General features: G+C 28.0%; 1 protein-coding gene across 1 annotated transcript in view; it reads right to left on the minus strand.

Moving 5' to 3' along the window:
- Positions 1 to 5,570: 5,570 nt before the first annotated feature.
- The window catches only part of LOC107444172 (kinesin heavy chain), a 53,324-nt gene continuing 39,267 nt past the window's right edge, over positions 5,571 to 19,627 (minus strand). The window contains exons 19-27 of the mRNA XM_043042751.2: positions 19,429 to 19,530; positions 17,959 to 18,019; positions 16,265 to 16,444; positions 15,898 to 16,034; positions 14,460 to 14,539; positions 14,290 to 14,377; positions 13,513 to 13,523; positions 13,308 to 13,355; positions 5,571 to 8,117 (exon numbers count right to left, since the gene is read on the minus strand). Of these exons, the coding sequence (XP_042898685.1) occupies positions 8,107 to 8,117; positions 13,308 to 13,355; positions 13,513 to 13,523; positions 14,290 to 14,377; positions 14,460 to 14,539; positions 15,898 to 16,034; positions 16,265 to 16,444; positions 17,959 to 18,019; positions 19,429 to 19,530 (718 nt within the window). The 3' untranslated portion in view covers positions 5,571 to 8,106. The remainder of the gene's footprint in view (positions 8,118 to 13,307; positions 13,356 to 13,512; positions 13,524 to 14,289; positions 14,378 to 14,459; positions 14,540 to 15,897; positions 16,035 to 16,264; positions 16,445 to 17,958; positions 18,020 to 19,428; positions 19,531 to 19,627) is intronic.

Consider the following 19,627-nt stretch of genomic DNA (forward strand, 5'->3'; position numbering starts at 1 on the left):
TCCTGGAACATCTACCCAATTGACCAATCTTCTTTAACAAGCAGAACCTCACTTTAAACCGATTGGAAGAAGCTGAATCATGCCCAGACTAGATTGGGTTAACTGCAGTAATGGGGATATCCAAGCACTTGTAGTGAACAACTGGAACACCCTGACAAGGAAGAGCAGAATGAATAAAGATCGTTTAAAAGGCCTTGTCCTCCTAGGGGCTATCAAGTCATTAAAGAATTTTTGATTAAAAAAAAATCTTTTTTATAAAAGATCTTCCTTTTTTTCTTAAATTCTTTTTAAAAAAATTTTGCCCCAGAAAAATAAAACTGAAATGAAAGGAAATTTTTATAGTTTATCCATACAGCATTGACCTTAGCAATGTTAATATCAAATAATTACCATGGTGTATGGGTTTTAAATGGCAAAAATAATTGTATATAAACAAAGCATCTTTTTCAATGAAGTTGGATTTAGTTTATTGTGGTTCGTGCAAGCCAAATTTTCTTTAGTTAATTAAACCAGTTGCCAATCGATCACCAAAGACTTTTGATTCTTAAGAAACTATTACATGGTTATGAGAATAATATAACTATCGATATTTCAATAGTTTTCCCGAAATGAGAAATAGCTTTTACGGTTCTAGTTATTTCGCAAATTATTCATAAATGTCTATGCATGAAGTTTTTTAATATAGAAATCCGATTACTTAATCAGAAGTTATTCAGATATTCCTTTTTTGTGCACTGTATAAAATTATTAATATGAGTATATCGATATTATTTAATTATATTTTAGATTAGCGTCTTATTTAAAAAAAATTCCCATGCAAAATGTGTTAAAAATTTACAGAAATGAAAAGTATCAATTTTAAAACATCCCTCTGAAGAAGTTTCTGGCTGCTTCACTATATGACTCATAATATAACTCAAATTAATTCATCTATGACCTCTAGAATTCATAACATTTTGGATCAGTGTACGATTTCCGAGTTCAAGAATTTTACTGTTTGTTTCCTCTGAAGATTTACTCTTCAAGTATCTAGAGAACCTTACCGATATCATATTTACATATTGTTTTTAATCTGATAAGAATGAAACTTTAAAAAANATCCATATAACAACTTTAAAAAAAAAAAAAAAAAACATGCTCATGATATGTGGAGAATTTAGGTCAATACTCGATTTAAATTTCATTGCAATTTTAGATTTATCAAAATTCACTGCTTTAAATTTGAAAAATAGCTAACTTTTAACTTAAAATTATGGCATNGGGATAAGAGATCAACTGGATGACTTTCGATTACCTATACTTAGCAGCGTTACCATAATACATTTACCAGGCAATGAGAATACCCTGATTAATGAATTGCTGCTTTTATGACTGTATTTGCCATTGAAGATATTTATTGCTTTCTCACAGTTTTCCAGCATTACTACTAAGCAGTTTCATTACATCAGAGATTACATGGCCTATAAAATTAATGTCAAATTCCTTAAATTTAGCTTGAGAAAGCGTTCTTTTCTTATTTATCTGTTCTTAAAATTCTGATTGTTAGATAGCATCTTACTCAGGATGATTTGTCGTAGGTATTATGTGAATTTGTAAATGACTGCAGTGGCACAGCCTTCTGAAATCATTAAAAATTAAACCAGTTGCCAATCGATCACCAGACTTTTGATTCTTAAGAAACTATTACATGGTTATGAGAATAATATAACTATTTGCTAATTCAAAAGTTTTCCTAAAATAAAAAATAGGTTTTTCGATTCTAGTTATTCTGCAGATCATTCATAGATGTCTGTCTATGCATGAGGTATTTAATTTTTTTAAATATAGAAATCTGATTACTTAATCAGAAGTTATTGAGGTATTTTTTTTCACTGTATTAATTTACAAATATTATTTAATTATATTTTAGATTAGCTTCTTATTTAGAAAAATTTCCCATGTAAAATGTATTAAAAATTTAGAGAAATGAAAAATATCAATTTTAAAACATCCCTCTGAAGAAGTTTCTGGCTGCGGCACTATATGACTGTAAACAAAATATAACTCAAATTAAAAATTGTGGTCTCGATTAAATTATTGAAATTGATGTGGAATAATAATTTTTATTTTAAAATAATTAATCTAAAATTTGATGCATAAAGCACAGCTTGAATCATTACATTTAACCTTACCATATTCATCTATAACCTCTAGAATTTTGGATCAGTGTATGATTTCTGAGTCCAAGAATTTTACTGTTTGTTTCCTCTGAAGATTTACTCTTTAAGTAACTAGAGAACCTTACCGGCATCACATTTACAGTTTGTCTTTAATCTGAAAAAGAATTAAAAAAAAAAAAAAAAAAACATGCTCATGATATGTGGAGAATTTATGTCAATACTAGATTTAATTTTTTATAAATTTCATTGCAATTTTAGATTTATCAAAATTCACTGCTTTAAATTTGAAAAATAGTAGCTATCTATTAAAATAATTTAATGCTACTACTTGAAGGTTTTCTTGTGTACTGCGATAGGCGGTACACAAGTGATTAGTGGTTCTAAAAACAGATCTTCAATACTCTAATTACTCAAGGCTAACTATAAGTTATGAAATCAGACCCATAAGCAGAATTTTATTGGCGGTGTGTGATACATGGGGATATGTCGTTCTCCCACTAGTTTTTCGATAAAATTCCCTTTTTTCTTCTATATAGAATTTTTTTTAATTTGTAAATTTTTATTTATTTATTGTAAAATTTGTTTATTTCTGCAATTTATCTACAGTGAAAGTTTTCTTTGCAGTAGTACTGTTGCAAGTATATTGATATGCACTTCTTTTGATCATTTGTGACTTTCAAAACACGGGGAAGGGCAACGGCGAAATCTGCAAAAAAATGGTCTAAGTAGTTAATTCAGGTGAGCTGTCAAAAGGTTGAACCACTTATTGTTTTGGTGTGTGCATTTCGCTAAGTTTCTATAATTATTTATATTCCACCAAAATACATAAAACTTGAGAGGTATTTTAGCTTTATTGTTTTTTCCTTCTACAATACATGCACTGTATGTCTTTTTTTCTTGCCGAAATCAGTTTCGGGTCTTGATAAGCAGCACGATAAGTCGTTTCGTAGCTGTTGTTCAAGTTTGGCTGGTGACCAGGAAACGCCTTTGGTAGAGAAAAGTTGAACATCTTGGCGTTGATGTCGCTATTTTCATCTGTCCAATTACTAACTCGGACTTTTGGATTATAACGATTCTTCAAGGGATTTTCTTGCCACTCACTTCTTCCTGAACTAATATAGTTCTGTTTCCAATATAAAAATTGTTCGCGGCTTGACATGTCTTTTGTTGGGGAAAAAAAAGTGAAGCTCCTTTTTTAAATTCCTCGCATATTATATTAATTCAACCGGTTTGCAATATTAGGCTTTAATTTCATTTGCGTACCTCCGACTCTATTATGATTATTAGAATTGCAATATAAGATAAATATTAATCCATTATTTCTTTAATTAGTTTTTCAAGAAAACCGTAATTAGAACAATCTCAATATTTATGTAAATGCTTTAATTAAAATAGTTTTAAAAAAATTATTTCAGTTTATTTCAACTGCTTGATTTTGCGTTATTACATTAATTAATTTACATTTTGCTATAATTTTAAATTTAATGCTTTTGCGATTGCATTTACAGTCTAGTTTCACCAATGGTAAGGGTGAACTAGATGAATATCGAGTTTAGCCTTGCCTGGGGAAGTTATAAGTTCCCGAGCTTTAATGCTTCGTATCAGAACCAAAATAGAAACTGATTACCTGTCCATTCGAAATCCATCAATGATTAATTAGTTACAGATGCGACCAATAGGAATAGTACAAACTGAAATTGATTGAATGATAGTTGAACACTGATCTAGTTCAGCCGCTGACATCTCTATACAAAGTAATATTATTTGGTTGATAAATGCAAACGTGTAACAGTGGAGAAAATGCTATTTAATTTAGATTTTACTAAAAAAGCTGAAGAAAACTTATATAAATGAAGCTTTGAACTTCTTTTAAACAATAAACTATTTTAATATCAGCTTACAACTTTTTCGATATTTATCCGTTTAGGGGGATTCTAAAAAAAAATTACAGCAGTATTTATAGGTACCAATTTTCCCAGAATACTAGTAGTACTAAATCATTATGGAGTCAATGAATGTGGGGGCGAATCTCTCACGGACACCAAAAAGGATAAGTACTTACTTTTCAAAAAAATATAAATTATTTTAATTGGTTTATCAAATATTATCTTCATTATCGGGATAAGAGATCAACTGGATGACTTTCGATTACCTATGAAAGAAAACGCCACACTTAATTGGTATATAAATTTTTTAAAAGAAAAATCGGTATTAGGACATTTAAGTTTAACTATGCAGTCTTCGTAAACTCAACCGATGCGAAAAGTTCTCTCTTCCAAAGTTAATATCTGTTGTTTGGTATGGTATAAACCCCCAAATTGATTAAAAATTTTGTCACTGTAACTGTTTTTAACACCATCTTGAGTGCATAAATCACAATACCCATGAACAAAATGTTATTCTGTTAGTATGCTCTCCAGGGGGTCATATGTAGGCAAAGTTATTTAATAATCACCCTGTATTTCAAGCCCTAAATTACAATTAACCACATCACAACTTTAGCAGTTATGAAGAAGCTATTTTGGTACTTCATAACAATAACAGATATGCATATTTAGGAGATATGAAATAAATCCAGAAGACAAAATCGAATTAAGTCAGAAATAATTTATTGAAAACAGCAGATGATACATATAAAATCCACCGATCTGGTATTTCATTTATTAATCCAGACAAAAATTTATACAGTGAAAATAAAATCAAGCACATGTTCATAAAAAGGCACAGAGTAAGGAAGCTTTATTTTAATTAAGCAAGAAAACATAAATCACAGAAAATTAATGAATTCTTTGGTCACATTAAAATCCACCACAAAGTAAACATGGAGAAATTTTACTTTTCCAAAACAAAGCTGCACAACAGTTTCCCATGTGTTTCACAAATTGAAATAATCTCGATTGCACACACTCTAATCAACATGTTTTATTTCAGCTTTCAGGTATGGGGAAATCAAATTTTGCAGCCAATTTAAATGATTTTCTAATAAATAAATGAAGGGCTTAAATATAAAAACGGTCAAATGTATGTCAGGATTTTTTCTTAATGACATTCCAGTTAAATTTTTAAAAAAAAAGATTATGAAGAAAAATTGCAAACACATTTTGGACTTGGCCAATTTTAAAACTTATTAATTTAAAACAATTTTAAAAATAAACAGTTAGAATATCCACCATTTTTAAATTTAGAAAGCCAAGTTTGATTAAACTAAGCAGAACAGTAATTCTAAATCGAGCCTGGTTAGTTTTGAAGCTATGAAAACATTTTAAAAAATGCACCCTAGACTGTTAAAAAAATGACAAAGGCTTTTTTCTCTTTTTCTGATTTGGTCACATTTAAATATTAACCCTTCATATGATTCTATTAATACTGATGAAAAATTAGTTCAGATGACTAATAAAATAATAAAAAAAATTTCTTTTTTTTTTTTTTAAAACTTGCAATGTTGATGTTGCTTTTTAATAAGGTGGCAATAAAAATCTCTTTTATAAAAATATTTTTTTTTTGTCATCTAAAACTTGATAAAGGCGTGAATGAATCCTTCAAAGCGCAAAGTAGTTTCACTACAAGCAATAAAAATAATGTACACTCTCGCAACTACAATAACATTTCATTTTACCTCTTTAACAGCATTTACAGCGGTGTATACAGACATAACTCATTAGCTATAAAAAAAAATTCTTAAAACTACAATGGGTCAACTGACCACTTTAACACAAATTATGAAGAAAAAAAAAATCTAAGAATGTTAAAGTGTTATCAATTGGACACTAAAGTGTGAGGGGGAAAAACATTGAATGCATCACAAAGAAATAAATAACAAAAAAGAACTTTACATAATTTTCCAACTAATGACCCGTTTCTCCCTTTCACTAAAAATACATTAAATAATTTCAATTCAAATTTTAAATAGATTATGTCTAGATTGGATACATAATGAAAAATTTAAATTAGACACAAGTTATTCGTTAACACTCTTGGCTCGACAATCTATTAAACCAAATCATATTGCACTATTAACATATATATATAAATAAAAATACAACAGTTTTTATAAACTACAAGCTGATATTAGTCAAAATTTTTATAGCTTTTAAATAACAAAAAAATTGTCAAATAACAATTTGAATGAACTAATATTAACAAATATTAATATTATAATATACTAAGTGAAAATATGTTTCTAATTGTAACTTTAACATCGTTTATTTAAATTTATCTAGTAGTTAGAAACAGATTACATAGTTGGCTTTAAATATACTCAAAAATCAAAATAAAACCTTAATTTTAACTTACTAAGGCAACCTCAAAAATTTACAATTTTTATAGAAAAAAAAATTATTTTTTCTTCCTTATAATATTTACATCATTATAAAAATTGAACATCCGACTACTTTTCTACATAGTCCGAAAATTAGATAATGTATTTTTGCAGACAGTGTGACAACCTTTGCATGTCCGAATCATACTAGCTCTCAGCCATGCCCTTGAAAATTAACCAAATTTCATTTTTTACTTCGTTGTCAAAGTCAATTTGTTTGAAGTGGGAGTAAATGCCAGCTGGAACCATAATAAATACCAATAAAACTTAAACGAGCATTTCAGAACTGAAGAAGTGGAATGTTGAACATACATGCAACATCCACATGTCAGTTATAAATTGTTTCTCTCTTGCAATAGTTTCAAAGGAACATTGCACACTATAGACTGGACTTGGCACCCAATAACTATCACTTTCACCTTAATTTAAAAAAAAAAAAAAAACATTACATCATGAGGTAATTCATAGATTTGGCAAAGGTAAATGTGAGGTTTAACTCTTTCTCAAAGACATGCAGGTAGCTAGTTCACCACAGGTATAAAAGTTAGTGTCCACAAAATTCCACCAACCGATTTCACTATTATGTAGAAAAATAGAGGTGTGTTCAGTTTTTAAAACTATCTAAATATTATAGTAAATATTATTTGAATAGTACAAGAGCACAACAATGAAGGCACACTTCACAATCATGTTCGTATGGAAAACCATACATTTCAACATGAAAGAAGTAAGCACCATAGCCAGTTTAATTTCGCATAACACATATTATTAGGTAACACATTTTACTTAAGATAAATTCAAGAATCACATAAATAAAATTTAACCAATAATCGGCGAAAATGTCACAATTATATCGCCTTATAATATACTGTTAGAATCTTTGATGAGGGATAACTAATGAGCAATGATAACAATTAATCATATTTAAAGCATTACAACCATTTTTAATAATAATAATTTATCATAAAAGTAAATGTTATATAAATAATTTACTGTACATAAACCAATAATCATATTAACGATAAGCATTAATAGGCAAATCCAACACTAAAAAAAAAGTTTAGCATTAAAAAAGAGAAATACATTAAAATAAGTAAAAATTTAAATCTTATAAACGGATACTTGATGCGACATTTTGAAAAAACAGTACTGATCAACAATGATTATATCAAATTTCCAGCCTAAATAAAGTCCTTAACATTTCACCACTTAGCTGGTAAATAATAAACAAAAATTATTTGCTGGTTTAAACAAGTTTTTTTTAATTAAATTCTTCGATAACATGATTGAAATAAATATCCAATATTAAAATTCATCTTCGTCAGATAACCCTTTGATTAAAAAATAATAATAATAAAATAAATAACGCTTAAAAGCATGTTAATTTTTCTTCTTCTTTTCAACAAATGTCTGCCCTTGTCCCAATTTTTGAGCACACAGAGAAGGGGGGGGGGGTTGAAAGACATCACAGCCCTGAATGTCAGGACATGACTATTTAGCAAACACAATTGCAAGTATAAATTATAAGCTTTGTTGCGAATCATCTCTGGAGAAGTCCTCAGTGTCCAAAAGATTTTAAAAAGTTCATGAAAGGAGAACTTCGGCAAAGCCCAAACTGGAGTATATACATTAACTTTCTTCTGCAAAAATAAACAAATATCAGATACTTGACGCAAATTTAGAACTAAATATATGTTCAGGTTGATTCAGAACTATTGTTCAAAAATCTTCATACAGGTTAAGAACATAAGCACGATTGTCACTCAAATCTGTAAAAAAATTCCATGCGTTTTCCCTGTACATATTATACACAATATATTAAGAGGAAACACACAATCATTGAGCTCTTGTCTGAGCTATATTGGGCTAACTATACTAGTTTTAATTGCTGGAAAAACTTAAAGAAATAAGGAACAGCTTAGCCTACTTAAATAACGCTATAGTAAATGAAATAGTTTAGTTTAGCAGAAATATCATCCTTACAGATCCCATAGAATGCGCTTTGAGAGGTCAGCACTTTTTAAAAGACGAAAATAAGAAATAACAGGGTTCCTACACTATTTTGAGAAAACAATATCCTGACTTTTGCAGGTTTTTCCTGACCTTCTACAATAAAATTCCTGACCCACCGTTTCCCACCGACTCCAACAAAACTTTTAAAATTGCAGTTTCCATTAGTAATAATATGCTACTTAGTCATAAGTATCATATATTGAATAGGATAAACACTTATATATTAAAGTGGAATTGCGTAATAGCACTTTATCTCAAATTATATTTTCAGAAAACTTGTGAAACATGTTTTTAATTATCATGATTAGATTAAACTTTTAGTGCGTTTTTGTAGTTAGATAAGAAAACTATTTAAATAAAAAGATCAAGAAAATCTGTTGGATTATGGAAATATTATTTTATTTAATGTTAAGTGGAACCAAATGCATGAGTGTCGTCAGGATATAAAGGGTTAATCAATTTTATCAAGGTGCCATGCTAATTTTATCAAGGGCTAGGCCAATGATTTCTAAGGGGCTGAAAATTTATAAAAAGTCACCAAAAGGATTACTTATGTTAAATCTATAAGAGCTTTATATTTAGATTTAATAAGTGAACTTTAACTGGCAAAAATAATCTTTCAAGTATTCCAAATTTCTGAGATTTTTTCTCTTAATAAATAAAAAATACTATTAAAAACTATTTAATAGAATAAATTTAAGGGAAAGCATTCAGGTTATTATACGGGTATGTAGACATTTTTATCTTTTTTTTTCTATGTATTGGTTAATTGCAAAATAGTAAGGGGTCTCAAAAACAAATGCTTTCGTCTTATCAGTCTATATTTATTTTTTTAGTTCTGTCTTACCTATGCACATAAATTATATTATTAGAATAAACTTAAACATATTANTCTTAAAACATACTAGAACATTTGTTACATTAAGTTATTAATTTTTAAAAATCACCAATTCACTTCAAACTGACTTTTCTTTTAAAAGATAATATTGAAATATAAAAGCGAAAAAAGTCAAGAAAAGTTAATTATATATAAAAAAAAATTCAGATAGAAAAATTATGCACTTGTGAGAAAAATAAAATCAAAAATATCTTCTTTTTTTTCAGTATTTTTAAATTTATTTCTGTAATACTGTAAGCTTCCGGAGAAACTTAGGGGCTCCTATGTTATATAATATTTCTCAACATATTTTGTTGTTTGACAATTTCTGAATCAAGAACATCCAGTTCTGTGGCAGCAGTTTTCGTCAATTTAGATTTTCTTAATTTCAAATCATCTATCTTTTCTTTTATTTGTTTTCCAGAAGTTTCAGCTTTTTTACTCTCTTCGTTTTTCTTTCTTTCTTTTTTTTTTTTCTTTTTGGCTTCTAATGCATGTCTCTATCTTGTTCTAGATCCTTTTTGAGCATCTAGCATTTTTTTCATTAATGTCTATGTTTTTTATTCCATTTATAAATGAAACATAATCATACACACGCCTTTGTGAAATAATTTAGTCTTCATTGAGGTTTTCAACCAATAAGCTTTTATTGATTGAAAATCCCCCTTCGACTGCTGCATTACCATGAGAGAGGATAAGAACAATTTTTATAATCTCCCACAAATCTTCAAATTTTTTTTCTCCGTGCAAATATTTCGAAAACAATTTATCTAATCTCTTTTGCTGTGGATTAAACTCTACGAAACTCCTTTGTTCTTCTTTTTTTTTTTCACAAAACAGTAAAAATTCCTTTTTTGCTTTTGTTTCAGCTACTGTTGTCTGTAAACCAGTTATTCACACAAAGAGCAATAAACCTAGCAACCCTATCAAAAATTCCTTATTGGATAAACAGGAGGAAATTTGCTAACAGGACAGGTTCTACCAGGGAAAGAGGAATGTTATTATGAGGAAATTACATATTTTGAATTAAAGAATTTTTCTTTGAAACTTTATTTTTGCCTGTCAGTCTTTGAATGAACTATAGTTTTTTTTTTTTTTTTCCTAACTTTATGAATATGTAAGAAAAATCCTGACTTTTTAGCTTAATATTAGAATATCCTGACTTTTGCAGGTTTTCCTGACCATATAGGAACCCTGAATAAAATTCCCTGTTGTAAGAAAAACTCTAAATTCCCTGTTATTTCAGGTGATTTTGCAGGTTTTTCCTGTGGAGTGGCAACCCTGATTTGAAGCAAGATCATATTGGTATATACAGGGTATCCGCTACATTTTAGATTTTCTAATCCATGACTAATTCCAAGAATTTTTCATGACTTCACAAAGTACTATTTCCTCCACAAAAACACAACAATAAATTTAAAAAAGCATTATAATAACATTAATCGAAATGATAGGTATAACCAAAATTGTTATACTCTGCATCTTCATACCTAGAGATTTTAAATTTAAAAAAAACAGAGTAAAGAAATAGTGGAAGTAATTAATTGAAAAAAATACAAAAGCAAATAATTTTTTTCTTCTTTTTTTCGGCAGAATTATATTCTAAAGATACTTTCCTTGTCCATCGGAAAGGAAAGAAATACTCCAGATTTTTCTGTTCTCATTTCGGAATAAAAAAAATTTGCCAATGACTGGCTTGTTACAGTTGGAATTTTAAATTGATAAAATAAAAATAATAAATAACAAAAACTCTGAAATCAGAGAAGTTTAAAAGATAATTCGCTCCAGAAAAGAGGTTTTTTCCTTCATTTTTTTTAAAGAACACGATAAAAATATTATACATTTTAATAAAATATGACTGTGGGGGAGGATTTTGTTACAAATTCAGATATTTGGAACACCGTGTAATTGGGGGGGGGGGTTAAATTCCATTTTTAAAATTAGATTTTTAGGCGACCTAAATCCATGATTTTATTTTTAAAAATAGTTAGAATCATGACAAATTTTGTTCAGTACTGAAATTCATGACTTTCCAGCTGCCCTGGAAATCAGGCGATCATATATACCCTGTATATATGATCGCAGGCGCAATGTAGAAGCACTACAATGTCATAAAGTCAAAGATCGAAACATGTGACAAATAGTATTTATTACACAAAAACTTGTTAATAATAATGAATCATTTTCAAAATTTAAATCTTGTATGGATAAGCGAATTTTATAACTACCAACAAAAATTTCACATTTGTTTAAAAAGTCACCACATACTGGCAAGATATATAGAAAGTGAAATTAAGATTAAGTAATCCAAAACTTTGATCATTCTCCTGCCTAAACTATTAGAGCCATATTTTTCAGATTGTGGTTGCCCTCATATTTTAATGGTCAAAGCTTCGAACTTGTTGGAAAAAATTACTTTGTTAGTTAACACTAATTACTTAGTATATATGAGATACATCGAACCATTAAGATTTACACTTAGATTGTGAAAATACAGTCATTAAAAACAAAGAAAGCTAAATTCAGAGTAATCTCTCTTTTTTTTACTTATTTACAGCACAAGATGGAACGCTTATCATTTCTTAGGATAGACACCTGTGAAATTTCATGACACCGAATTAAATATGCTATTAAACATGTTGCAAAACTACAGCACTTTTTACTGTAAATGCGTGGATAAAAAGCGTTCAGTTCATATTTATTTATTGCATCAGAAAATCTTTCAGAATTTATGCAAATGTTTTGGAAAATTTATTCCTTATTTTAAGGTACCTCAAACTTAAATTCAATTCCTGCGTTTTTTGGGGGTATTTTAATCTAATTTTTCTACAGCTAATAATTTTTATAAAAAAAAAAAAATTCCGATTTTTCTGTGCTCTTGCCATGCTAATTTTATCAAGGCCTAGGCCAATGATTTCTGAGGGGCAGAAAATTAATGAAAAGTCACCAAAAGGATTACTATTATCAAATCTATAAGAGCTTTATATTTAGATTTATTATGTAAACTTTAACTGAGAAAAATATTCTTTCAAGTATTCCAAATTTCTGTGATTTTTTCTCTTAGTAAATAAAAAAATTATTAAAAACTATTTAATGGAATAAATTTAAGGGAAAGCATTCAGGTTATTATACGGGTATGTAGACATTTTTATCTTCCATGCAATCATCAGTATTGGTTAATAGCAAAATAGTAAGGGGTCTCGAAAACAAATGCTTTCGTCTTATCAGTCTATATTTATTTTTTTAGTTCTGTCTTACCTATGCACATAAATTATATTATTAGAATAAACTTAAACATATTATGTGAAAGAATTCAGGTAGGTAGTAATCAAGAGATATAATGAGCAACACACACTTTTTCTTCTTTTTCTACCATTTATGACACATTAAAGGTAACTTATTGTAAGCAAAACTGGTAGCTCACTGTGGTAAACATTCAAGATATAGAGATAATATTGAAATACTGTTTACTATTGAGGATAAAGATTTTTGATGGAGCATTATTTTGTACATGATAAATATTCAATATATTTTGTACATAATAAATGTAAAATCATTATTATGATTAAAAATATTATTAAAAATTGATTAAATATTTCATTAATTATAAATTTATTAAATAAAAATATGAAGGCATTAAAATTTTTAAGTGATATAAAAAACCAAAATCAAGAATAACAAAAATCTCTTTCAGAAATTGAAATAGGCCTTAATTTAGAAAACAAATCAAAGTCTCTTTGGTGGTTCTTTTATTTATTTTTTTAGTTAGAATAAAATTCCTTGCTTTTTTTAGATTGATGAAATTCCCTACTTTCTTGGCTCTAAAGCCGCCACACATTGCTTTTCCTACCTTTATATGCAGAAAAAAAAAATTATAAAAAATTTGTAAAGAAACTAGATTTAGCAGGCATTTAATATGACTAGTAAAATTAATGCAAACCTTTTTTAGGAGACATCACTTTTCGACCGCCTTTGATAGCTGTGGAATCTAAAATAGATGGATCATAAGTATAACAAATATTTGCAACGATACATAGGAATTATAACTGCCATTCAAATAGTTTATACAATAGTCAATTAAATATGCACAATTCATAATAACAGAATGAAGATAAAATACATTTTATCTCACCAAAGTCACTCACCTCCACTATTCCTAAAAAAAGGAAGGAAAAAAAAACATATTAATCACTTTTATTAAAACTCAAACAAAATAATTCATATTATCAATAAAAAAATGTGATAAAGACATTCACTAAGTTAATGAAAATATATCCAGCGACCATATACTAAAAACGACTATATGCTAAATAAATATGCACATTTAAAATTTCTGTAGCTTCCTTGGAAATAAAGAAACTTTTATGTCAAATCAATTTCAAGACAAAGAAGCTTAACTTATGTACTATCTCAATTAAAAGAGTTTAAAGTGGACTTGTTGATAAGTCTAAGCATTGTTGTTGTATAGTCATAAAAAACAGACCAAGTCATTTATTTGCATTCAAACAAAGCAAAAAACTAAAACGGTGAATAAAAAAGGGTTGAGGAAATAATAGCAAGATGGAAGATGGTATGTTATTTATACAAGAAAGCTTGCAGATTGGGAAGAGTTCCATACTAGCAAAAATCCAAAAGTGTTAAAATTATTTAGTGAGTTACCATTTTATATAACTAAGAAACAAAGGATTTATTTTGTCTCTAACTACTTCAATGTCAATTAGTATCCATCCACATTGTTCAAAATCCTAAAAATTCAAATAATGCTCAGAGAGTTTAAAATTACTTTTAAATGTCAATTGTTCAGTTTTTCTAAAAAAAAAATTAAACTGTTCAGTAATAAAAAGATTCGATTTTAGCATTATTTGAGAGTTAAAGTTTAACATCATGATATTTATATATGGAAAAAAAATAATGATAATTACATGTTAGATCCTGAACCCTGGAATTGATTAGGCCTGATGCCCTGATTTGCACTGCCAGAGTGAGGCTGTCCTGCCCTGATGGGTTTAGCTAGAAATAAAATTTAGCATTTAAAATAAACAGTATAAAACTATACTCGCAAATTTATTCAAGCAAATTAATTAGCACTTACCAATATGAGCCATATTTCCACGCCTAGCAATTTGCTTTTGTCTCACAGCTTCTTTTATTCTATCAACCTCATGTTGATATCTAAATTTACAAATTAAAAAAATTATTTAATTTCCACATACACATTTGAAAAATAAACATTTTATTTTATCGATTGAATAATTATGAAGAACACAAAGAAGTTGTATTTGAGAAACAACTTTATTCCAGATGATTTATAAATAACAAAAACTGATTGTTTTCTTAAATAAAATCTGCTAAATAAAAATGTATAAATCTCTTTAAAGTGAAAGATAAAATTCTATTAAAAGATTTATTATTCAACATAGTTACAGTTGATACTTGAACACGTAAACTTGTTTAAATTAAAAAAAAGAAAAGAAAAATACTTAATTCTACTATTGAAGTTGATTTTGCCACAGTATACTCATATTAATTACAACACCTACTTAAGTGAGAGTAACTAATGAGAGGATTTCATGGCAATACAAATCCAAGTTAATATCTTTTGTGTTAGACTTAAACTGGCAACATCAATATATTAAAACTAAATACTGCATTACTTAAAATAATATCATTAACTCAGTGTTTAAACTAACGGTTCAGATATCATTTAACAATTCAAAGAGTAGTAATGAGATCAAAAAGATGAAGATACAATAGAACTCTGATTATCAAACCTTTTATACCTAAATATTTCTGCTAACCGAATTTGATAATATTATTTTTGCCTATTTTCTTGCTTTTACTTTTTCATTTTCAATAATGCTGTCATATTTAAACTTAACATGAGATCTTTCAGGTCTCTATGTTGTTGCTTTGAAGTGACAGATCTGACGAATAGTTTTCAAAGCCCGCAACACATTTAATTACTTGCTATATCATATTTTGCAATTATTTGATTTGCAACAATCATCTTAACATTAACTATTAGAAGCTAAGTTTAGTTATATCATCATGGCTTCCCTTTCGCTAGAAGGAACAGGTCATATTAGTCTGAGCAAGAAAAAAATATATTTGTATCAGCAGCATTGAGAACATGTTAAATGCTGCTAGTTAAGGAATATAAATCAATGTAATCAATTTAATAAAACAATAAATATAGCTAATGATTCAAAATTAGATGCTGCTTTTAAAAATAGGTTATAAAAATGGGGGGTGAAGAAACATGGCTATCTAAAACAATAGTGTAAGTGTATTTAAAATATCTTTATACTCATTATCATGTAGCTGGTATCATAATAAAATTAAATTTGTATACTGTTAAGCAAAAATTATTGTTGAAAATAAAAAAAACACAATGTCAACACCATAATTGAAATACTACTTTATAAATAAACCTCAAACTTTTGAAAGAAATCAGATTTCCAGAATAGACATAATTAAAACAATTTTAAGATACATTCGGAAAAAAAAGTTATGTAGAGAAAAAAAGTCACCTTTTTCTATCACGCATAGCACTTTCTTTAGCATCTTTCAGAGCCTGCTCCAAAGCTTTTACTCTTTCCATTGTTGCACGCAGCCTTTTCTCTAGTTTAGGAAGTTCACAGCGCAAATCAGCATTATCTCTAACCAGCTACAATCATTCCGAATTTGGCCAATTAGTAAAAATGAATTTATAATAATAAATGCATAAATTTTATTTAATATTTACTTAAAATAAAGTGCATGAGTGGATTTTAATTATTATTAACACATTCACATAATTAAAATAGTAAAAATTTTTTTAATTAATTATGATGAAACTTGAATAATAAAAAAGAAACAAATATAGATTTTTAAATTAAAACTTTCAGAAGGACATACCTGTTTATGGACTTTGGTTAGTTGATCTAGATTGTTTTCGAGGAATGAGATCTTTTGCTTCTGGGCTAAACTACCGCCATTATCATCACTGTCATCTCCAACAGACGATTTCTTTACCCTACTCTGAAGGTCTTGTACAAAAAGTTTTCTCAGATTATGTAAAGTCTGAAGTTCTTTAGCCTAAAAAAGTAGATGAAAGTAATATGAAAAATTTTTTAAGTATAATTCAATTACTACTTTAAGAATATAGTGAGAGCTCATTTAAGGAAACATATACCAATTCAAAATACTTTTATAGTATTCAAATGGGTCTTCATATAAGTATCACTATTTTCTGTTACCCTATTGATTCTTGTTTATTAAGGATGTTTTTCTTACACACACTGTATTTTGCAAGTAAACTTGAATATGACTTTACAGTAACAGTATTTCTAACATTAAAAAGTTAAGCTCACTTCACAATAGATGTGCTCACCAACAAAAATAATTTGGAATTCATGAATATTTTATTTTTAGCTTTTTTTTCATGAAAAAGGCATTGTTTTCATCCCTTTGTTCAGTATAAAGAATTTATGACCCACCTTCTATTAAGACATAATTCTGAAACAATTAAAAAATTGTTTCCAAACATTTTTAAAAAATGTAAAAAATTATAATTTTTTAATGAAATTTTTTTTTAAATAAAAAGTGTTTGATACTCATAAGTGTTTAATTGCTTACATATAAGATATTTGTTCAAATCAATAGGATTCTATGTGGAGTTTAAAAACACAAAATCTGTAATAGTTTATGCTGCCTACTAATTTATGGGTATTACCTATCAAAACAGCAAATCATTCAGCACTGTAAATTATGTCTGAAGCAAAAATAGATCACTGGAATACCTCAATGAATATGAAACATATTCAAATCATTGTTTCAATTGGCAATTCTGAATATAAAATTGTATGAATATTCATATAATTTTATATTCAGAATTGCTCTAATTCTGTTATGCACTGCCAATTCTGGTTTTCTATAGGTGCACTACTACCTCTATTGCAAAAAAAATATTTAAAATTTTAAAAATAACAATTAGAAATACATAGTGCAATTAAAAGAGTAATCGAAATACAAATGATTTGAATGTAACAGTCCTAAAACACTGACTGGTCCAATATAAGTATAATACTATGGTACTAATGGGTGTGAAAAATGTTTTCTTAGTTACAGGATATAATTTGTTAATGCATTTCCAAAACCTATAACTTGGTATGGTAAGAAAATGAGTCCTTTTAAACTATACCAATTAATTCAAGATAACTCAATTATTCTTGCTACTATTAAGTCTATATGGGTACGGCTTAGAAAATCAGATATTTTAGCCATCTTAAATCCCACCAATTTTTAAGCTTCATATGCTCAACAAAATATTAGTGTGTCTTTACAACAAAGTCAAACACTAAGAGTCAACTGCAAAGGTATAGATTTCTGATAGTACTGAGTGATATCAATGGCAGAAATACCATCTTAGCCAATCATAGAAAATATGGTCCTCAAGATATACTTTGATAAATAATTTCATTACATTTTTGTGTAGATTATTTCTATTTTCATATCACATTAAAATAAAATTATAACATTTTGTAATAATGATAAAAAGAAAATATGTAGTAAACAAGAAAAAAATTTATTATTTGTGAAATGCAACATACCACAGTCTCTTCCAAGCCTTTGAGATCCTGACGAGCTTGCTCTCTTCTCTCACTCATTAATCTGAAATAGGTGTAGAAGATTTAATTTGCATAGTTGGTTGTTAATATAAGGCATGCATAAAAATATTAGTGAACCGATACATAAAATAAATGATGAAAACAAGATACCAAAATTCTCATTTAAGTATTACCAGAAAGCTAGGCAAAATTTTTGGGTAAAATAATTGCATTGGAAGGGAGCTATAGGAAGGAGTCAGTGAAAGAATAGTTCTTGGTTGATTGAAAAACAGATGTCACATGCCATCAAAAAATGTAGAACAAAATGAGAACAGGTTTTGAATTAACCCAAATCAATGCAAATAATTATCATACATAATTTTTTTATTTCCTCTATATCTAATGGAATCCTGTAACAACACTGGTCTAAACTGCTTGAAATTGTCAGTTATCTTAATTTGAGCATGGTTCATCGTGTTTTTTTTTCTTTCTCGAAAACATTTAAATCAGTTGTAAACACATTTTGTACTCACATCATTTGTTCTGTATGCAAAGACCAACATCAAACACATTTCACAGAACATTTAGTAAATTTGTAACAAAACTTAATGCTTATCTATATGGATCACACCAGTAATAAAAATTTAGTGGTCCAATAGGAACATGTAGATAGTTATTTAGTAGTCAAAAAACTTAATGTGGAAGACAAAATTGAGAAGGAAAAAAAATCTAATTTTGCAATTACTAAGTCCATGTTATGCAACACATCAAAAATTATTCATTGCCATCTATAACACTTAAAAACCAATTAGGTTATTTATTCCATTATAATAACATTTAATGAAATTAAGTAAAAAAGGGCTAAATTAATATTCGGAAATAGACTCAACATAGATTTTAAACTGCTGAGACCAATAAATAAATGACGAAAACAGAGAAAAAAGAACTAACAAAATATTGCCTTAAAAGTAAATTATCTAAAATTATAAATTTTATGAAAAACTACATGAATGCAAAGCCTAGTGCAACATGTAAATTTGAAGTTTCAAGATATTGAATGAAACACGTTAGAATTTAATATCAATTAAATTGAATAAAAAATTAGTACAGAAATTTTTTTTAATGCACGGAATTCAACGTAAATACCTATTCTTTGGTGGTATTATCTTAAATTAAAAACATATTTCAAGGCGACAAATTTGTCGTCCATGCATATGATTTTAGCGAGATTTGTAGAATTGTCGCTTTACTGGCCGTAAACCCTATTTATCTGTACCACTATTTCAATTCGACACGAGTTTTGGACGGACATCATTTACAAGCTTATAGAAAGCTAATCCGCATCTTTGCACCATGCCAATTCCTGATAGTATTCACCCTGGATAACTGCATTTCTGATTCACATTACTTTTGAAATAATCAGGCATTCACCAAATTTTTAGACACACCTTGCATTAAAATATTTCTACTTACATAAACTCTTGAAGTTTCTGAGTTTTATCGGATTCATCCTGCTTCAGCTTGTTATAATCAAGTTGTAGTTGTTCTTGGGCCAGAGAAAGCTTCTGATTGACACTGAAAAGGTCAAGTTGTTATTAAACATTGAATACAATAAATAGGATTTTAAAAAAATAAGTGAATAATACTATAAGTAAATTATAAAATTGACAAT

The sequence above is a fragment of the Parasteatoda tepidariorum genome, chromosome 5 (assembly GCF_043381705.1).
Source record: "Parasteatoda tepidariorum isolate YZ-2023 chromosome 5, CAS_Ptep_4.0, whole genome shotgun sequence".
NCBI lineage: Eukaryota > Metazoa > Arthropoda > Arachnida > Araneae > Theridiidae > Parasteatoda > Parasteatoda tepidariorum.